This window comes from Carcharhinus amblyrhynchos, chromosome 13, assembly GCF_965287045.1.
Source record: "Carcharhinus amblyrhynchos chromosome 13, sCarAmb.v2.hapA, whole genome shotgun sequence".
In the NCBI taxonomy this organism is placed as follows: Eukaryota; Metazoa; Chordata; class Chondrichthyes; order Carcharhiniformes; family Carcharhinidae; genus Carcharhinus; species Carcharhinus amblyrhynchos.
Genome location: NC_137336.1, coordinates 148,665 through 172,303, shown reverse-complemented (window position 1 = coordinate 172,303; position 23,639 = coordinate 148,665). Strand labels below are relative to the sequence as shown.

Sequence of the window (23,639 nt, the reverse complement as noted above, 5' to 3'; positions counted from 1 at the left end):
TCTTTGCACAAAAGGCAGTGAAGGCCAGGTCATTGAGTGTCTTTAAAACAGAGATAGATAGGTTCTTGATCAATAAGGGGATCAAGGGTTACGGGAAGAAGACAGGAAATGGAATTACATCAATCATGATTGAATGGCAGAGCAGACTTGATAGGCTCCTATATCTTACAGTCTTAAGTGATGGAAGGGGTCATCAATGGTGTAATCAAGTGGCACTGGTTTCACAATAACCCCCCTGATACTCAGTTTGGGTTCTACCAGGGTCTCCCAGCTCCTGGTTTCATTACAGCCTTGATTCAAATGTGGACAAACGAGCTGAGGTGAGGAGAGAGTGAGTATCTTTATACAGAAACTGTTGAAAAAAAACGTGAAGAGAGACTACAGACTGCAAATATCAAATTAAAAAATAGAAAGGTTCTAAAAAGAGGGAGAGGAGTAGTAGCAAGTTCCAAGGAAAGCTTCCAGTCAAAGTAGAAGAAGAGGAAACTGGAATTAGATCCTGTCAAATGAACTTAACAGTGAAGAGCAAAGAGAGACCAAATTACAGGAACCAGACTAAAAGCAAAGTGGGCTTACAAGATCCAAGGAGATCCAAAGATTGGTGACTTCTTACAACAGGCCTGTAATCAGTGGTGATTCCTTACAATTGGCCTGTATTCAGTGGTGTTCTGTTAGCCCGGCTGGGTAATAGACTGTGTATGGAAACCTGAATGCATGCAGTATGCCAGGTCAAGAAAACATTGAGAGGAGAGGTTGAAACCTTGACCCTTAGTGGATATATGAAAGAGAGATTTAGGAAAAGATTCCAAGATGTGTTCTTTGAGAGTGGAGATTGGAAATGATATTCCACATTGTATTAATGCCTATTAAAAGGTGGATTTACCCCATCTTACAGACCCCCCCTTTGATATAGGAGGCATGGTTAGTAAGTTTGCAGATGACATCAAGATTAGTGACATAGTGGACAGTGAAGAAAGTTATCTCCAATTGCAATGGAATCTTGATCAATTGGGCCAGTGGGCTGATGAATGGCAGATGGAGTTTAGAACATAGAACATAGAACACTACAGCACAAACAGGCCCTTCGGCCCACGAGTTGCGCCAATCACATCAACACCTACCAACCTACAGACCTATCTATAACCCTCAATCTCATTAAACCCCATATACTCATCCAGAAGTCTTTTAAAAGACCCCAGCGAGTTCGCCTCCACCACCACTGACGGCAGCCGATTCCATTCACTCACCACCCTCTGAGTGAAAAACTTACCCCTAACATCACTTCTGAACTTCCCTCCTTGCACCTTAAATCTGTGTCCTCTCGTAGCAACTATTTCAACCCGGGGAAATAGCCTCTGAGAATCCACCCTATCTATTCCTCTCAACATTTTATAAACTTCTATCAGGTCGCCTCTCAACCTTCGTCTCTCCAGGGAAAAGAGTCCCAGCTCCCTCAACCTAACTTCATAAGGCATGCCTCCCAGTCCAGGCAACATCCTTGTAAATCTCCTCTGTACCCTCTCAATAGCTTCTACATCTTTCCTATAGTGAGGCGACCAGAACTGCACACAGTACTCCAAGTGGGGTCTGACAAGGGTCTTATAAAGTTGCAGCATTACCTCCCGACTCCTAAACTCAATCCCTCGATTAATGAAGGCCAGTACACCATACGCCTTCTTGACCACATCCTCCACCTGCGAGGCCGATTTAAGAGTCCTGTGGACCCGGACCCCAAGATCCTTCTGCTCTTCAACACTACTCAGACTTCTGCCCTTGATAGTGTACTCGTTCATCCCGTTGGTTCTGCCAAAATGGACGACTACACATTTATCCGCATTGAAGTCCATCTGCCACTTCTCCGCCCAGTCCTGCATCCTATCTATGTCCTGCTGCAACTTTTGCCATCCTTCCAGACCATCCACAACACCACCGACCTTCGTGTCATCAGCGAACTTACGTACCCATCCCTCCACTTCCTCATCCAGGTCATTTCTGAAAATGACAAACAACGAGGGTCCCAGAACAGATCCTTGAGGCACTCCGCTGGTGACTGACCTCCATTCAGAAAAAGCCCCATCCGCAACCACTCTCTGCCTTCTGCAGGCAAGCCAGTTCTGAATCCACAAGGCCAAAGGCCCTTGGATCCCATGCCCTCTCACCTTCTCAAGAAGTCTTGCATGGGGGACCTTATCAAATGCCTTGCTGAAGTCCATGTACACTACGTCCACTGCACTTCCTTCGTCAATGTGTTCAGTCACATTATCGAAGAACTCAACTAGGCTTGTAAGGCACGACCTGCCCTTGACAAATCCATGCTGACTATTCCTGATCATGTCAAACCTCTCCAAATGTTCGTAAATCTTGTCCCTCAGAAGCCTCTCCATCAGCTTACCAACCACTGAGGTCAGACTCACCGGTCGGTAATTTCCCGGGCTATCTCTGTTCCCTTTCTTGAAAATAGGAACTACATCCGCAATCCTCCAATCCTCCAGAACCTCTCCCGTCTCCATTGACGATGCAAAGATCATCGCCAGGGGCTCTGCAATCTCTTCCCTCGCCTCCCACAGTATCCTGGGGTACATCCCATCTGGTCCAGGTGACTTATCTACCTTGATAGAATTCAAAAGTTCCAACACATCCTCCTCCTTAATATTCACATACTCAATCTTTTCCATCTGCTGCAAATCCATAACAAAATCTCCCAGATCAGCTTCCACTGTGAATACTGAGGCGAAGTACTCGTTAAGCACCTCTGCCATTTCTTCTGGTTCCACACAAACCTTTCCCCCCTCACCTTTTATAGGTCCTATCCCTTCTCTTCTTATCCTTTTACCTTTCACATATTTATAGAAGGCCTTGGGATTCTCCTTAATCTTACCCGCCAAGGTCTTCTCATGACCCCTTCTGGCTCTCCTAATTTCCCTTTTAAGTTCCTTCCTACAGTCCTTATACTCCTCAAGATCTTTAACCTCTCCTAATTCCCTGAACCTCTTGTACACCTTCCTTTTCCTCCTGACTAGGTTCAACACAGCCTTTGTGCACCACGGTTCCCGCGACCTACCAAAACCCCCTTGTCTCATCGGAATGTTGTCATTCAGAGCTCCAGACACACATTCCTTGAATATCTGCCACCTTCCTTCGGTACTTTTCCCTAAGAACGCCTCCTTCCAGTTTATTTGTCCAAGTAACTTCCTGACTTCTTCGTATCTCCCCTTACTCCAGACAAACACCTTCCTAGCCTGCCTGATCCTATCTCGTTCCAATGCAATTGTGAAGGAGATAGAATTATGGTCACCATTTCCAAGATGCTCTCCTACCGAAAGATCCATCACCTGCCCTGGTTCATTCGCCAGTACCAGGTCAAGTACAGCCTCTCCCCTCGTAGGCTTATCCACATACTGTGTCAGGAAACCTTCCTGAACACACCTAACAAACTCCTTCCCATCCAAACCCCTTAACCTAGGGATATTCCAGTCGATGTTTGGGAAATTGAAGTCTCCCATCACGACAACTCTGTTGTTAAAACATCTCTTCAGAATCTGTTTCCCTATTTGCACTTCAACTTCCCTGTCACTATTGGGTGGCCTATAGAATACACCCAGCAAAGTTTTCGACCCTTTGCTGTTTGTAACTTCCACCCACAGAGATTCTGTAGATAGTCCCTCCACAACATCCTCTTTCTCTGCAGCCATGACACTGTCCCTGATCAACAATGCCACTCCACCACCCCTTCTGCCACCCTCCCTGTCCTTCCTGAAGCACCTGAAGCCTGGCACCTGAAGTACCCAGTCCTGTCCCTGAGACATCCAAGTCTCCGTAATGGCCACCACATCACAATCCCAAACAGCAATCCACGCCCTAAGCTCATCTACCTTATTCACTACACTCCTTGCATTAAAATATATACACTTCAGCCCCTCAGTCTGGGCATTTCCCATCTCCACCGCCTGTCTAACCTCCCTCCCATACTGCCTGCGGTCCTCCCCTACCTGGGAGCGAACCTCCTCCCCATCACAGTTCCCTTCCCCCATCCTTTCTAGTTTAAAGTCCCCCCGGTAACCTTAGCCAGTCTTCCCGCCAAGATATTAGTCCCCCTGGTATTTAAGTGCCACCCGTCCTTACTATACAGGTCCCACCTACCCCTAAAGAGGTCCCAGTGATCTAGGAACCGAAATCCCTGCCCTCTACACCAGTCCCTCAGCCACGCATTCACCCTCCACCTCATTTCATTTCTTCCCTCATTCTCCCGTGGCACAGGCAGCAATCCTGAGATTACTACCTTCGCTTTTCTCTTCCTCAGCTGCCTACCCAGTTCCCTATAGTCCCTTTTCACGACTGCCTCCCTCTTCTTACCTACGTCATTAGTACCTATATGTACTACAACCTCTGGTTCCTCACCCTCCCCTTTCAGGATGTCTGGGACCCGCCCAGAGACATCCCGAATCCCAGCCCCAGGGAGACAAACCACCATCCGCGACTCCCTTCTACGTCCACAAAAACGCCTGTCCGCGCCCCTCACTGTGGAGTCCCCTATTAACACTACCTTTCTGCTTCCCTTTTTGATTTTTTGGCTCACTGGCTCAGCTCCAGAGACCTGGCCACCGCTTCCTCCCTCAGATGAGCTGTCCCCCCCAGTAGTACTCAGGCCGGAGTAATTTAATTTAGATAAATGTGAGGTGATGCATTTTGGTAGATTGAACCAGGTTACTCACTTACTCAGTTAATGGTAGGGTGTTGGGCAGAGTTACAGAACAAAGAGATCTAGGGGTGCATATTCATAGCTCCTTGAAAGTGGAGTCACAGGTGGACAGAGTGGTGAAGAAGGCATTCAGCATGCTTGGTTTCATCGCTCAGAACATTGAATACAGGAGTTGGAATGTCTTGTTGAAGTTGTACAAGATATTGGTAAGGCCATGTTTGGAACACTGTACAATTATGGTCACCCTATCATAGAAAGGATATTATTAAACTAGAAAGAGTGCAGAAAAGATTTACTAAGATGCTACCAGGACTTGATGGATCGAGTTATAAGGAGAGGCTGGATAGACTGGGATTATTTTCTCTGGAGCGTAGGAGGCTGAGGGACGACCGTATAGAAGTCTATAAAATAATGAGGGCACAGATCAGCTGTATAGTCAATATCTTTTCCCAAAGGTAGGGGAGTCTAAAACTAGAGGGCACAGGTTTAAGGTGAGAGGGGAGAGATACAAAAGTGTCCAGACGGGCAATTTTTTCACACAGAGTGGTGAGTGTCTGAAATAAGCTGCTAGAGATAGTAGTAGACGCAGATACAATTTTGTCTTTTAAAAAGCATTTAGATAGTTACATAGGTACAATGGATATCGAGGGATATAGGCCAAATGTGGACAATTGGGATTAGCCTAGGGGTTTTAAGAAAAAAAGAGAGGCATGGGCATGTTGGGCCAAAGGGCTGTTTCCATGCTATAAACCTATGCTCTATGCTCGTGTCAGACCTGCCATTCCTGGAAGCAATCTGGTAAACCTTCTCTTTACTCCCTCTGGAGCAAGAACATCCTTCCCCAGATAAGGACACCAAAACTTGCACACAATACTCTCTCACTATGGCTCTATATAATTGCAGAAAAATATCCATGTTCCTATGCTCGAATCCTCGAAGAAGTCCAATATACCATTTACCACCTGCTGCACCGGCATGCTTACCCTTAGAAACCATGAGGTTACCCAGGCCTCATTGCACATTTCACCTCTCTCAATTTACAACCATTCAGATAATAATCTGTCTTCCTGTCCTTGCTACCAAAGTGGATAATCTCACATTTATCTCCATGATACTGAACCAACAATGCATTTTTCCACTCAGTCAGCTTGTCCAAATCGTACCAAAGCATGTCTGTATCCTCCTCATAGCTGACTCCCCCACTCAACTTTGTGTCATCTGCAGATCTGGAGATATTATATTTAGTTCCCTAATCTAAATCATTACTAGATGTTGTGAATAACTGGGGTCCCAGCACTGATCCCTGAGGTATCCCACTAGCCTCTGCCTGCCATTTGGAAAATGACCTATTTATCCCTACTCTTTGTTTTCTATCTGCCGACCAGTTTTCTATCCATCTCAACAAACTTCCCCCCCTCCACCCCCCCTTACTCCCACGCACTCTAACTTTGATTTGACGTTGGTTAACAAGTACAGAATAGAAAAGGAGTGTGATTGTCACATGGTATCTATTTTACAGAGCTCCAAGCCTGAACAAGAGTGGTCTGTCTTCTCACTGAAGGTTTATCTGGGCATTAAGAAGAAACTGAAAGCACCAACAGCGCAGTAAGTCCATCATTAACATACATTCATGGAGTCATTGATCGGATGCCATTTGATCAGCTTTCCTATGTTGAGAAAATAAGGAATGAAAATTAAAAATTAAATTACATTTGTCAGTTCAGTAACAAAGATGTAAAAATGTGACAACCTCAGTGCATCATGAAGCCATGACAATAGGCTAAGTGTTTGACCCTTGGTGCATTCTGAGAGGATGTATCTCAGCAATGAGTGCTGATGCTGGCCAGGGGCTGACGAATGGCAGATGGAGTTTAATTTAGATAAATGGGAGGTGATGCATTTTGGTAGATTGAACCGGCACAGGAGTTATTCAGTTAATGGTTGAGTGCTGGGGAGATCGAGGCGACAGGTTCATAGCTCCTTGAAAGTGGAGTCACAGGTGGACAGAATGGTAAAGAAGACACTCTTAGCATTACAGGAGTTGGAACATATTGTTGAAGTTGAACAAGATGTGGATATGCCGACGTTGGACCGGGGTAAACACAGTAAAAAGTCTGACAACACCAGGATTTAGTCCAACCGATTTATTTGATAGTAAACTCACTAGCTTTCGAGGGTACTCCCTCTTCGTCAGGTGAATGGAGAGTTCTGGCCTCAGACAGAGCATCTAAAGCACAGACAGTTTACAGATTACTGATTAGAATGCGAATCTTTACACCTAACCTGCTGTTCAAGTCCTAAAGTGGCTGACAATGTGTGTGGAAGGAGCACTGATCACAGGTTAAAGAGGCGTGTATTGTCTTCAGACAGTACAGTGAGGTTTTGCAAACCCAGGCAAGTCACGGAGGTTACAGATAGTGCGACATGAACCTAAGATCCCGGTTGAGACCGTCCTCACGTGTGCGGAACTTGGCTATCAGTCTCTGCTCAGCGACTCTGTGCTGTCATGCATCGTGAAGGCCGCCTTGGAGAATGCTTACCCGAAGGTCAGAGGCTGAATGCCCGTGACCACTGAAGTGTTCGCCAACAGGAAGGGAACAGTCTTGCCTGGTGACTGTCGAGCAATGTTCAGTCATCGTTGTCGTAGCATCTGCATGGTCTCCCCGATGTACCATGCTTCGGGACATCCTTTCTTGCAACGTATCGGGTAGACAATGTTGGCCGAGTTGCAAGAGTATTTACCATGTACCTGGTGGATGGTATTCTCACGTGTGATGATGGTATCCATGTCGATGATCTGGCATGTCTTGCAGAGGTTGCTGTGGCAACGTTGTGTGGTATTGTGGTTACTGTTCTCCTGAAGGCTGGGTAGTTTGCTGCGAACAATGGTCTGTTTGAGGTTGTGTGGTTGTCTGAAGGCAAGAAGTGGGGGTGTGGGGATAGCCCTGGCGAGATGTTCGTCTTACGAAGTTGAACAAGACATTGGTAAGGCCACACTTGGAATACTGTGTATAGTTCTGGTCATTCTATTATAGAAATGATATTATTAAACTAAAAAGAGTGCAGAAAAGACTGGGACGCTACAGGGACTTGATGGTTTGAGTTATAAGGAGAGTTGAGTGGGAAAGCAAATTGCGTGGAGGACGTGGAAAGTCTGCAGAGAGATTTGGATAGGCTGAGTGAGTGGGCGAAGATCTGGTAGATGGAGTATAATGTTGGGAAGTGTGAGGTTATCCAATTTGGAAGGAATAATAGTAAAATGGACCATTATTTAAATGGTGAAAAATTACAACATGCTACTGTGCAGAGGGACCTGGGGGCTTTGTGCGTGAATTGCAAAAACACACACACACACATTCACACTCACACACATACTCACGCACTCACACTCACACACACACTCACACTCACACACACACTCACACTCACACTCACACACACACTCACACACACACACACACATACATACATACAATCATTCACACTCACCACACACACACTCATTCACACTCACACACATACTCACACACACACACATTCACACACACACTCACGCACTCACACACATACTCACGCACACACACACACCCACACACACACACACACACACACACACACACACAATCACTCACACTCACCACACACACACACACACACGGACACATTCTCATACACACGCACATACACACACTCACACACTCTTAGACAGACACACATACTCACAGTCACACACTCACACACATACCTCACACACATACACACACACTCACACACACACTCACACACACTCTCACACTTATACACACACACAGACTCGCACACATTCTCACACACACACATACTCACATATACACGCACATACACACACACTCACATACACACACACTCACATACACACACACTCACATACACACATACACACTCACTCACCACACACTCACTTGCACACTCATACACACTCACATACACTCACACACACTCACCACACACCACACACATCTGCATACTCATACACACTCATGCACACACACACACTCATACACAGGTGCGCGCGCACACATGCACACGCACTCACACATACTCACACTCACCACACACCACACCACATACACACACACACATACACACTCATACATACTCACAGTCACACACACTCACACTCACACAGACACACACACATTCACACACACTCACATACACATGCAGTCACACATACTCATACACGCACACATACTCACACATACACATTCACACACTCACCACACATCACACACGCACATACACATTCATACACACTCACACAGACACACACACACTGAAATACACACATACTCACACAGTCACATTCACACAGACTCACACACTCACCACATACACACACATGCACACATACACTCACACAGACTCACACACTCAGTCATACACTCACAGACACTTATACTCACACACACTTACACGCACACATTCTGACACACACATGCACTCACAGTTACACAGTCACCACACACCATGCACACACACACACTCATACATACTCACACTTGCGTGCGCACACACACACACACACACACACACACACACACACACTCAGTCACTCACTCACACATACTGACACACACACTTACACATACACTCACACACTCACTCACATACTCACACACACACACTCTCTCACACACACACACATGCTGACACACACACACACATGCTGACACACGCACTCACACTCACTCACATACACACACACACTCACCAACACCACACACACACATGCACACTCATACATACACTCACACACCTCTCACATGCACACACACACTCGCGCACACACACACACACACACACACACACACACACACACACACACTCTTAATCGAAGGATTGAGTTTAGGAGTTGGGAGATAATGCTGTAGCTTCATAAGACGCTAGTCACTCGGAGGGTGGTGAGTGAGTGGAATCGGCTGCCATCAGTGGTGGTGGAGTCAAACTCATTGGGACCTTTTCAGAAACTTCTGGATGAGAACATGGGATTTAATGGGATTGAGAGTTATAGGTAAGCCTATTAGGTAGGGATATGATCGGCGCAACTTGTTTGTGCTGTAGTTTTCTATGTTCTATGTTCTCAGCATTCCTTTTGTCTTCTTAATTCCCTGCTGCACCTGCAAACCAACTCCTTGAGATTCCTGCACAAGGACACCCAGGTCCCTCTGTACAGCAGCATGCTGCAATTTTTTACCATTTAAATAATAGTCCATTTTGCTGTTATTCCTACCAAAATGGATGATCTCACATTTACCAACATTGTACTCCATCTGCCAGACCCTCACCCACTCATTTAGACTATCTATATCCCTTTGCAGACTTTCAGCATCCTCTGCACACTTTGCTCTTCCACTCATCTCAGTGTCATCTGTGAATTTTGACACACTACACTGGGTCCCCAACTCCAAATCATCTACGTAAATCGTAAACAATTTCAGGCCCAACACTGATCCCTGAGGCACACCACTAGTCACTGATCGCCAACCAGAAAAACACCCGCTTACCCCCACTCTTTACTTTCTATTAGTTAACCAATCTTCTATCCATGCTAAAGGGGAGGTCATGCCTCACTAACTTAGAACATAGAACATAGAACATTACAGCGCAGAACAGGCCCTTCAGCCCACGATATTGCGCCGACCAGTTACAAAAACAATGACCCACTAACCTAAACCAATCCCTTTTCGTCCATAAACCTATCCACGGATCTCTTAAACGCCCCCAAACTAGGCGCATTTACAACTGCAGCAAGCAGGGCATTCCAATCCCTCACCACCCTCTGGGTAAAGAACCTACCCCTGACATCCATCCTATAACTACCCCCCCTTAATTTAAAGCCATGCCCCCTCGTGCTAGATTTCTCCATCAGAGGAAAAAGGCTATCACTATCCACCCTATCTAAACCTCCAATCATCTTATATGTTTCAATAAGATCCCCTCTTAGCCGCCTTCTTTCTAGAGAAAACAACCCCAAATCCCTCAGTCTCTCCTCATAGGACCTCCCCTCCGTACCAGGCAACTTCCTGGTAAACCTCCTCTGCACCCTCTCCAAAGCCTCCACATCCTTCCTGTAATGTGGGGACCAGAACTGTACACAGTACTCCAAGTGCAGCCGCACCAGAGTTGTGTACAGTTGCAACATGACGCTGCGACTCCTAAATTCAATCCCCCTACCAATAAACGCCAAGACACCGTATGCCTTCTTAACAACCCTATCTACTTGATTCCCAACTTTCAGGGATCTATGTACACATACACCTAGATCCCTCTGTTCATGCACACTATTCAAAGTCCTCCCGTTAACCCTATACTCGACACATCTGTTATTCCTACCAAAGTGAATTACCTCACACTTTTCCGCTTTAAACTCCATCCGCCACCTCTCGGCCCAGCTCTGCAACATGTCCAAGTCTCCCTGTAGACTAAGACACCCCTCCTCACTATCTACCACACCTCCGACTTTGGTGTCATCAGCAAATTTACTAATCCACCCAACTATACCCTCATCCAGATCATTAATAAAAATTACAAACAGAATAAAAATTACAAACTTGACTGCGATGACAAGGATGATAGATGACGGAAAGGCAGTCGATGTTGTCTACGTGGACTTCAGTAAAGCCTTTGACAAGGTACCTCATGGTAGACTTGTACAAAAGTTGAAGTCGCATGGAATCAGAGGAGAACTGGCAAGATGGATACAGAATTGGCTTGGCCATGGAAGACAGAGGATAGCAGTAGCGGGGCATTTTTCTGAATGGAAGGCTGTGGTTAGCGGTGTTCCACAGGGGTCACTTCTGGAGCCTTTGTTATAGAACATAGAACATTCTAGCGCAGTACAGGCCCTTCGGCCCTCGATGTTGCGCCGACCAGTGGAACCAATCTAATGACCCTCTAACCTAAACTATTCCAATGTTATCCATATGCCTATCCACTGACCATTTGAATGCCCTTAAAGTTGGCGAGTCCACAACTGCTGCAGGTAGGGCATTCCACGCCCTTACTACCCTCTGAGTAAAGAACCTACCTCTGACATCCATCCTATAATTACCACCCCTTAATTTAAAGCTATGTCCCCTTGTGTTAGCCATCACCATCCGAGATAAAAGGCTCTCACTGTCCACCCTATCCAATCCTTTGATCATCTTGTATGCCCAAGATGTCCAATCCCAAGATCAAGGTATCCCCTCCCTATCATTCTGGTGTGCTCCATGTGCCTATTCAACAACAACTTGAAAGTTCCTAAAGTGTCCGACTCCACTATCACTGCAGGCAGTGTATTCCACACCCCAATCACTCTGAGTGAAGAATCTACATCGGACATCCCTCCTATATTTCCCACCATGAACCTTATAGTTACGCCCGCCAGTAACAGCTACGTCCACCCGAGGAAATACTGTCTGCATGTCCACTCTGTCTATTCCTCTCATCATCTTATAAACTTCTATTAAGGAGGAGGATACCTCTCATCCTCCTCCGCTCTAAAGAGAAAAGCCCCAGCTCCCTCAACCTTTCCTATTCAGACCTACCCTCCAAACCAGGCAGCATCCTGGTAAATCTCCTCTGCACTCTCTCCAATGCTTCCACATCCTCCTTATAGTGAGGTGACCAGAACTGAACACAATATTCTAAATGTGGTCTCACCAAGGTCCTGTATAGTTGCAGCAAAATCCCACAGCTCTTAAACTCAAACCCTGACACACTATAAGCCTTCTTCACTGCTCTATCCACTTGAGTGGCAACCTTCAGAGATCTGTGGATATGAACCCCCAAGATCTGTCTGTTCCTCCACACTCCTCAGAACCCTGCTGTTAACCCTATAATCTGCTTTCAAGTTTGTCCTACCAAAATGAATCACCTCGCACTTATCAAGGTTATACTCTATCTGCCACTTTTCGGCCCAGCTCTGCATCCTATCAATGTCTCTTTGCAGCCTGCAAGAGCCCTCCACCTCATCCACTACTCCACCAATCTTGATGTCGTCAGCAAATTTATTACTATTCTGTTATTATACTATTTATTATTATTATACTACTGTTATAATTTACTGTTATTCGTAGTATTTACAAATAATTTGGAGGAAAATGTCTGATGAGTGTGTTCACAGACGACACAAAAATTAGTGGAGCTGCAGACAGTGAAAAGGATTGTTAGAGGATACAGCAAGATATAGACTGGTTGGAGACTTAGACAGAGAAATGGCAGATGGGGTTTAATCTGGACAAGTGTGAGATGACGCATTTTGAAAGGTCTAATGCATTAGGAATTATACAATAAATGGTCGGAGTACAGACAGACAGAAAGATCTGGCCGTACATATCCACCGATCATTGAAAGTGGCATTGCAGGTGGATAAGGTTGACGAGAAAGCATACGACATGCTTGCCTTCATTGGTTGGGCATTGAGCATGAAATTGGCAAGTCGTGCTGCAACTGTACAGAACCTCATTTAGAATATTCAGGTCACCAGACCACCAGAAGGATGTGGATGCTCTGGAAAGAGTACAGAAGCGGTTTACCAGGATGTTAGGTGGTGTGGGGATATTAGCTATGAGTAGAGGTTGGATGAGCTCATTTTGTTCTCACTGGAACAGTGGAGGTTGAGCGGTGTCCTGACAGAGACCTAGAAGATTATGTGTGGCATAGACAGAGTGGATATTCAGATGCATTTTCCCAGGATAGAAAAGTCAAGTACTAGGGACGTAGATTTAACATGGGTGGGGAAAAGTTTAGAGGAAATGTGCGAGACAAGTTTTTTTTACACAGAGGGTGGTGAATGTCTGGAACACACTGCTTGGGGAGGGGGTGGGAGCAGGCACAATAGCAGGATTTAAGGGGCAACGAGACGAATACATGAATTGGATGGGAATGGAAAGGTACGGATTCCGTAGGTTTATACTGTTTTCGTGTCAGCAGGCATCGTGATTGGCACAGGCTTAGAGAGCCAAAAGGTCTGTTCCTGTGCTGTACTTTGCTTCGTTCTTTGTTGCTCTGCCCTGGTCAATATTGTTTGTCACTTCCTCAAAGAACTTGATCAAGTTTGTGAGACACAACCTCCCCTTCACAAAACCATGCTTTTTGTCGCTATTAAGCTATTCTCTTCCAGATATTAGTACATCCTGTCCCTAAGAGTCTTCTCCAATAATTTCCCCATCACTGATGTAAGGCTCTTAGGCTGTAATTTCCCGGATTGTCTCTTCTGCCCTTCTTAAACAGAGGAACAATGTTAGCTACTCTCCAATCCACTAGTACCTCATCCGTGGCTAGAGAGTATTCAAAGATTTTTGACCAAGGTCTAGAACATAGAACATAGAACATTACAGCGCAGAACAGGCCTTTCGGCCCACGATGTTGCGCCGACCAGTTACAAAAACAATGACCCACTAGCCTATACCAATCCCTTTTCGTCCATAAACCTATCCAGAGATCTCTTAAACGCCCCCAAACTAGACGCATTTACAACTGCAGCAGGCAGGGCATTCCAATCCTTCACCACCCGCTGGGTAAAGAACCTACCCCTGACATCCGTCCTGTAGCTACCCCCCCTTAATTTAAAGCCATGCCCCCTCGTGCTAGCATTCTCCATCCGAGGAAAAAGGCCATCACTATCCACCCTATCTAAACCTCTAATCATCTTATATGTTTCAATAAGATCCCCTCTTAGCCGCCTTCTTTCCAATGAAAACAACCCTAAATCCCTCAGTCTCTCCTCATAGGACCTCCCCACCATACCAGGCAACATCCTAGTAAACCTCCTCTGCACCCTCTCCAACGCCTCCACATCCTTCTTGTAATGCGGGGACCAGAACTGCACACAGTACTCCAAGTGCGGCCGCATTAGAGTACTGTACAGTTGCAACATTACACTGCGACTCCTAAATTCAATCCCCCTACCAATAAACGCCAAGACACCGTACGCCTTCTTAACAACCTTATCTACTTGATTCCCAACTTTCAGGGATCTATGTACACACACACCTAGATCCCTCTGTTCATCCACACTATTCAAAGTCCTCCCGTTAGCCCTATACTCGACACATCTGTTGCTCCTACCAAAGTGAATTACCTCACACTTCTCCGCATTAAATTCCATCCGCCACCTCTCGGCCCAGCTCTGCAACCTATCTAAGTCTCCCTGCAGACTATGACACCCTTCCTCACAATCTACCACACCTCCAATTTTGGTGTCATCAGCAAATTTACTAATCCACCCAACTATACCCTCATCCAGATCATTAATAAAAATTACAAACAACAGTGGCCCCAAAACAGATCCCTGAGGCACACCACTCGTGACTGTACTCCATGATGAATATTTACCATCCACCACCACCCTCTGTCTCCTATCTGATAGCCAATTCCTGATCCAACTTCCTAGATTACCCACAATCCCATACATCTGCATTTTCTGCAGAAGCCTACCATGGTGAACCTTATCGAACGCCTTACTAAAATCCATGTATACCACGTCAACTGCCTTACCCCCATCCACCTCTTTGGTCACCTTCTCAAAAAACTCAATAAGGTTAGTAAGGCACGACCTACCCGCTACAAAACCATGTTGACTATTTCTAATCAATTCATTACACTCCAAATAACTATAAATCCTATCCCTAATAATTTTTTCTAAAACCTTGCCCACAACAGAAGTAAGACTCACCGGTCTATAATTCCCGGCAAAGTCTCTGTTCCCCTTCTTAAACAATGGGACAACATTCGCTATCCTCCAATCCTCCGGGACTACACCAGAGACCAATGACGACCTGAAGATCTGAGCCAGAGGCTCTGCAATCACCTCTCTAGCCTCCCAGAGAATCCTAGGGTAGATCCCATCCGGACCAGGGGACTTATCTATTTTCAGCCCCTCAAGAATTTCCAGCACATCCTCTTTATCAACCGTAATACTGTCTATTTTACACCCCTGCAACCCAATGTCCTCCTCAGCTATATTCATGTCCCCCTGCGTGAACACCGAAGAGAAATATTGGTTCAATACTTCTCCAATCTCCTCCGGTTCCACACACAACTTCCCCCTGCTGTCTGTAACTGGCCCTAATCTTGCCCTGACCAACCTTCTGTTCTTGACATACCTATAGAACGCCTTAGGATTCTCCTTAATCCTATCAGCCAAAGTCTTCTCATGTCCTCTTTTAGCCCTTCTCAACTCACTCTTCAACTCCCTCCTAGCCAATCTAAAGCTTTCTAGTGCACTATCTGAGCCCTCCAATCTCATCCTAACATAAGCCTCCTTTTTCTTTTTAACCATCGACTCAACTCTTTTAGTGCACCACGGTTCCCTAGATCTACCAAATCCACCATGCCTGACAGGGACATACCTATCAAGGACTCGCAGTAGCTGCTCCTTGAAAAAACTCCACATTTCAGACGTTCCCAGTCCCTGTAATCCCCTAATCCAATCCATGCTTCCTAATTCACTCCTGATAGCCTCATAATCGCCCTTACCCCAGCTAAAATTGCTGACCCGAGGTTCATGCCTATCTCTTCCCATCACTAAGGTGAACGTAACCGAATTGTGGTCACTATCACCAAAATGCACACCAACTTCCAAGTCTAGCACCTGGTCTGGCTCATTTCCCAGCACCAAATCCAATATAGCCTCACCTCTAGTTGGCCTGTCTACATACTGAGACAAAAAACCTTCCTGCACGCTTTGTACAAACACTGACCCCTCTAGCGAGCTAGAACTATAGCAACTCCAATCAATATTCGTAAAGTTAAAGTCCCCCATAACAATTACCCTATTACTTTCACTCCTAACCAGGATTGTCTCCGCAATCCTTTCCTCAACCTCTCTAGAACTTTTAGGAGTCTCAACTCAATGTTCTGGGATAGACCCTATCTGGCTCTGGGGACTTGTCCATCGTAATGTTTTTCAAACCCTTCAACACCCTCCTCCCTTTTTATCTCAACATGTCCTCGAATGTCAATGTCTTCCTTTCTACACTCATCAGCCAAGATGTCCTTCTCCTTTGTGAATAAGAACATAAGAACATAAGAAATAGGAGCAGGAGTAGGCCATCTAGCCCTTCGAGCCTGCCCTGCCATTCAATAAGATCATGGCTGATCTGTCGTGGCTCAGTTCCACATTCCCGCCCTCTCCCCATAACCCTTAATCCCCTCTCTTATCAAAAACCCATCAACCCGCGTCTTAAAAATATTTAGCGAGGTAGCCTCCACCACTTCAACGGGCAGAGAATTCCAGAGATTCACCACCCTTTGAGTGAAGAAGTTCCTCCTCAACTCTGTTCTAAACCGCCCCCCCTTTATCTTGAGGCTGTGCCCCCTAGTCCTACTGTCCTTTCTGAGTGGGAAGAGTCTCTCCACCTCTATCCTATCCATCCCATTCATCATCTTATACGTTTCAATGAGATCTCCCCTCATTCTTCTAAACTCTAATGAGTACAAGCCTAGTTTATTCAGCCTCTCCTCATAGCTCAACCCCCTCAACTCCGGCATCAGCCTAGTAAACCTCCTCTGCACTCCCTCCAAGGCCAAAATATCCTTGCGTAAGTACGGCGCCCAAAACTGCACACAGTACTCCAGCTGCGGCCTCACCAATGCCCTATACAGCCGCAGCAAGACCTCCCTACTTTTATATTCAATCCCCCTCGCTATGAAGGCCAGCATCCCATTCGCCTTCCTGACCACCTGCTGCACCTGCAAGCTGGGTTTTTGCAACTCATGCACAAGGACCCCAAGGTCCCTCTGCACCGTCGCCTGCTGCAGTTTTTCGCCACGTAAGTGATAATCCTTCCTACCATTTTTCCTACCAAAGTGGACCACCTTGCACTTGCCAACATTAAATTCCATTTGCCATTTCCTGACCCATTCGCCCAGCCTATCTAGATACTTCTGTAGACTCTCCACACCCTCCGCACAATTTGCCTTTCCGCCAATCTTGGTGTCATCAGCAATATGTCATCAGAATACTGATATAAAGTACTTGTTAAGGACCTCACCCATCTCATTTGGCTCCACACACAAATTCCCTCTACAGCCCATGAGTGGACCCACCCTTTCCGTACCTACCCTGTTCCCCCTAATATATGCATAAAAAGCCTTGGGATTCTCATTAATCCTCCCTGCCAGGGATATTTCAAGGCCCCTTTTTGCCCTCCTAAATCCCTGTTTAAGCTCTTTCCTGCTATCATTGTATTCCTAAGAATACAGAATTCTAGAAGGGCAGAGGGCCTTTTTTAGTCTAGTTAGAGTATCATGATTGGCACAGGCTTGAAGGGCCAAAGGGCCTGTTCCTGTGCTGTATTTTTCTTTGTTCTTTGTTAATTTCTTTAACTATATCACAGTCCTGTTCCCTCTCTCACCAACAGAAAATATTCACTTAGAACCCTACTCCTCTGGTTCCACACACAAATTATCAACATGGTCCTGAATAGGCCCTATTCTTTCCTTAGTTATCCTTTTACCCTTAATGTATTTGCAAAACAAGTTAGGCTGTTCCTTTATTTTACCTGACAGTGTCCTTTCATGTTCCCTTTTTGTTCTCCTAATTTCCTGTTTAAGTTCCCTCTTGCACATTCTATACTCCTTCTGCACTTTTGTCCCCTTGATGTCTACCATAAGATTTCCTTTTTCTCTTTATCCAATGCTGTATATCCCTCGATTTTGCGGGTTCACTGGATTTGTTAGTCCTGTCCTTTCTCTTTGTTGGAACCTGTTGGCCCTGTTCTCTGCCTATTTCCTTTTGGAATATGTCCCACTATTCTATCACTGATTTACCTCAAAGTCTATGCTCCCAGTCCACTGCCAAATCATGTCTGATCTTATTAAAATCAGTGTGCCCCCTGTTTCGAACTCTGATTTCAGGACCATCCTTGTCCTTTTCCAAAACATCTTCAGTCTAACTGAGTTATGATCATTGTCTGCTCTCCCACTGACACTTCAACCACTTGCCCAGCTTTGTTATCTTAAATTAAATCCAGGACCAACCTCTCTCTTGTCAAACTTTCGATGTACAGGATGCATTGTGAGAATATTGCTCCGTCTAAACCTTTCACACTGTGACTGCCCCCGTTAATGTTGGGGAAGTTGAAATCATTTACAATTACTACCCTCTTACTTTTATATTTCTCTGCCCTTTGCCTATATATCTACTCTTCTATGTCTGTTAGGAGGCTTAAAGAAAACCTCCAGCGATGTGATTGCTGCTTTTTGAAGTTCCACACGTATGCCTTCATTTTTTTAAATTCATTTGTGGGATATGGGCATCACTGGCTGGCCAGCATTTATTGCCCATCCCTAGTTGTCCAAGGGCAGTTGAGAGTCAACCACATTGCTGTAGCTCTGGAGTCACCTGTTGGCCAGACCAGGTAAGAACAGCAGATTTCCTTCCCGAAAGGGCATTAGCTTTTGAAGACCTCTCTAAGATGCCACCCTTCCTTACTGCTGTAATTGATTCCCTGATCAAAATTGGGACACTCCATTTGCCTTTACCTCCTTCTCTGTCTTGTCTAAAGACTCTTTCTCCTGGAATATTGAGCTGCCAAATCTGCCCCTCTCTCAATCATGTCTCAGAGATAGCAATGCCATAGAACATAGAACACTACAGCACAAACAGGCCGTTCGGCCCACAAGTTGCGCCAATCATATCCATAACTTCCAGGCCTGTATATAACTCTCAATCCCTTTAAATCCCATATACTCATCCAGGAGCCTCTTAAAAGGCCCCAGTGAGTTCGCCTCCACCACCACCGACAGCAGCCAATTCACTCATTAACTCCCTCTGAGTGAAAAACTTACCCCTAACATCTCCTCTCTACCTGCTCCCCAGCACCTTAAACCTGTGTCCTCTCGTAGCGACCGTTTCAGCCCTGGGAAATAGCTTCCGAGAATCCACCCTATCTATACCTCTCAACATTTTATAAACCTCTATCAGGTTGCCTCTCAATCTTCGTCTCTCCAGGGAGAAGAGACCGAGCTCCCTCAACCTATCTTCATAAGGCATGCCTCCCAATCCAGGCAACATCCTTGTAGATCTCCTCTGTACCCTCTCAATAGCCTCCACATCCTTCTTGTAGTGAGGCAACCAGAACTGCGCACAGTACTCCAATTGGGGTCTGACAAGGGTCTTATAAAGTTGCGGCATTACCTCCCGACTCCTAAACTCAATCCCTCGATTAATGAAGGCCAGTACACCATACGCCTTCTTGACCACATCCTCCACCTGCGAGGCCGATTTAAGAGTCCTATGGACCCGGACCCCAAGATCCTTCTGTTCCTCAACACTGCTAAGAGTCCTAGTCTTGACATTGTACTCCTTCATCCCATTGGACCTGCCAAAATGGACCACTACACATTTATCCGCATCATACCCCCATGTTTTAACTTGTCCCTCAACTCATTTGCATTGTTTGTCAGATTGCTTGCATTAAAATAAATACCATCCAATCTTGCCAAACTCCCTCATGCCTTAACTAGCCTATAACCTCTTCCTGACTCACTTGCTGTCTCTTTGAATTCTGGCTGTGCATTTCCCACTGTTGAACCTTCTCTCAGAGATCACAGCCCATACCAAGTTAGTTTAGGGATTTATTGCTTAGTCGCGCATCTCTACAAATGTTACAGCAAAAGCTTTAAATGTGAAATCATTCTTTCAGATATTAATTGCAAGTTTAAATTTCTTTTTTAATGTTATCAGTCTCCATGGAGATTATAGCAACATATATTTAAGTTTGCTGAATGAACTGAGATTTTTGTATTGAAAGACATTTATTCTGTAAACTAATAGATCATTTTGTTCTCCTGTGTAGGTGTGGGTTTACAATATTCTCTGATAAGCAGCAGTGGTAAGTAAGCAAGTTTTATCCCTTCCCTCACTGCCAGCATCTTGTTATTTTGGGGCCCTGAGTGTGAGTCTACACTGAGAGTATTATTTCCCAGCCACTTTGAACCGGCTTTCAATAGTTTTGCACAGTTGGACCTTATTAACCACAGATTATCACAGTCACACCTGGGTATCAGAAAGTTTGTTTGAGTGACTCTGATATTCAGATTGAATATGGCAAAAGGATTTTACAGCATGAAGAATGCCGATTTCCACCAAATCCCTCCGCAGTCTAGTTCTCTGACTTCAGGGTGACTGTATCATTAAGAAAATGGTCTGTGTAAATGTGGCAATATTAATAACAATAAATTGTGTTTAAATCATTCCTTTAACATAATAAAATGGTCAAAATCATTCCATTGGAAATTTATCAAATAAAATTTGACACCAGCAGTTGAAGGAAATATAAAGACCGGTGACCAAATGTTTGATCAAAGAGGTAGGTTTTAGTGGTTGTCCCTGAGTGAGGAGAGACAGAGATGGAGAAGCAAGAGAAAGTTAGGGAGAACATTCCAGAGCTTAAGGTAGAGGAAATTCAAGATATAGCCACCACTCATGGAGTGGTTAAAATTGGGAGATGCTGGAATTGGAGGAGAGGAAAGATATTAGAGATTGTTTGATTTGATTTATTATTGTCACATGTATTGGTATACAGTGAAAAGAATAGTTTCTTGTGCACTATATGGATAAAGCATACTATACATAGAGAAGAAAAGGAGACTAGAGGATGTTGTGTTACAGTCATAGCTAGGGTGCAGAGAAAGATAAACTTAATGCGAGGTAGGTCCGTTCAAAAGTCTGACGGCAACAAGAAAGAAGCTGTTCCTGAGCCAGTTGGTACATGTCCTCAGACTTTTGCTTCTTTCTCTCAATGCAAAAAGGTGGAAGAGTGTATGTCCACAGTGCGTGAGTCCTTAATTATGCTGGCTGCTTTCTTGAGGCAGCAGGAAGTATAAAACAGAATCAATGGGTGGGAGGCTAGTTTGAGTGATGGACTGGGCATCATTCACAATCCTTTATAGTTTCTTGTGGGCATATTTTTAATAATGCACCAATGTGTTTTTGACTGACAGATTTCCACCACTTGACAAAACATTAGATGCAGCAAGTCGCAAGTCTGTAATGTAAATCCTGCACCATTTTCCATTTCTGCACAATTATGAGAATCCAAGGGATAGTTGTGAATGAGTTCATAGCTGTTTAGCACTTGCTCCCAGCTAAAACTATGAGGGCCAATGATGGAAGACAGCCTATCACTCAGTGCTGTTGATATCTGTTTATTATTTGTTTCACCAATCAACCCAGGGCACTGAAGCAGTTATACATGAGAGAATCCATGTGGTGTAGTAAGCATAATGAAGGTGCCCTCTGTCAGTGGTACTGTAAATTGAGTGATGGTGTGTCGCATCATTACTCCTGCTTTCTATTTGGAAAATGTCTGGATCCTATTCAGTGCCTCAGAATCAGAGGGCGGAATTCTCCATCCGTGCTGGCCTGAAAGTTGGAAATTCCCACTCGACTGTCAATAGGATTTTACATTGTCCGCAACCCACCCACTACAATAACATTGAGAGAATTTCAGCCATAATATCTGACATTAATTAGAAAATAGGTTTGTTCAATCCATCGTGAAATCACACAACACAGAAGGAGACCATTTGGTTCATCAGGTATCTGCTGACTTTGAGAGAACAGTCCAATTAATATTCAGACTGCTCTTTCTCCACAGTCCTACAACTTTATCCTTTTAAACATTCATATAAAACCCTTGCAAAAGTTGCCTTGAATCATTTCAGATAGATCATGCTAGGTCACAACAGTCCCCTGAGCAAAGGAAATATTCCATTCGCTCAAACGTTTTCTGTGCCAGTTTAAACCTGTGCCCTCTGGTCATTAACTTTGCTGCCAACGGAAACTGATTCTATCCATTTTCTCTGTTCAAATCTTTCACAATTCTTTGTAATCTTCAATTTCCCGTTGCCTGCTCTGTGTTATGACTGCTTATCCAACATCTGATAAAATAAATAAGATGTTCCTCCAATTAAATATTGCGAAGACTGAAATCATTTTTTGCAATCCCATTCCCTAACTGCTAACTGACTCTCCATCACAATCAACATTCTAAGCTTAAACCAGTTTGCAGTCTTGGTGTAAGACTTGACCCTGAGATGAGGTTCTGATCTCATTTGTGCGATTACTAAGATCACTTATTTCCACCTCCACATCGCCTGACGTCTCAGCTCATCACTCATGCTGTTGTTATTTCTGATCTCAAATATTCCAATACACTCCTGGCTGCTCTCTCATTTTCTGCACTTGGTGAACTTGAGGTAATCCAAATCTCTGTTGTCCATGCCAAGTCTTGTTCCTCTATCCTATCCCCCCCTCTGCTCATTGGCTCACAAATAAGCAATGTTTTGATATTAAAATGGATATCCATATTTTCAAATCCCCCCACGGGTTTGACACTCTCTAGCTCTGTAATGTCCTTCAACCTCACAGCCCCCGGATATATCTCTGTTCCTCCAATACTGGCCTCTTGTACATCACAGTAAGAAGTCTTATAACACCAGGTTAAAGTCCAACAGGTTTATTTGGTAGCACAAACCACAAGCTTTCAGAGAGGATCTCCAAGAAAATCACATATCAACACCGAGCTGGCATCTCCGCCTCTTCTACACCTCCAGTCTCAGTTGCTGCACTGTTGATGGCCTTCAGCTACCTGGGCCCCAAGCTCTGGAATTCCCTCCCTAAACCACCTCACTTCTATATCTCCCTTTTCTCCATTAAGACGTATCTTAAAACCTACCTCTTTGATGAAGCTTTAGGTCACTCAATCTAATATCACCAGAAGCTCATGTCATACTTTGTTTTGGTATGCTCCTATGAAGCATCTTGGGAAGGTTTGCTACTTTCTAGGTTCTATATAAATATAAGTTGTTGTTGTTGTTCTTTTGAACATCTTTACTAAACCTTCCCTTAATCCTCTCTGCTGATAGGAGTCTTCAAAACTCCAGATAGAAGTCTACAAGATTA

General features: G+C 44.8%; 1 protein-coding gene across 2 annotated transcripts in view; it reads left to right on the top strand.

Annotated features, from left to right (window-relative positions):
- The window catches only part of arap3 (ArfGAP with RhoGAP domain, ankyrin repeat and PH domain 3), a 382,033-nt gene that overhangs the window by 321,560 nt on the left and 36,834 nt on the right, over window positions 1-23,639 (top strand). For both annotated transcript variants that reach the window (XM_080201223.1, XM_080201222.1), the window contains exons 26-27: window positions 6,219-6,304; window positions 20,530-20,565. In XM_080201223.1, coding sequence (XP_080057349.1) covers window positions 6,219-6,304; window positions 20,530-20,565 — 122 coding nt within the window. The remainder of the gene's footprint in view (window positions 1-6,218; window positions 6,305-20,529; window positions 20,566-23,639) is intronic.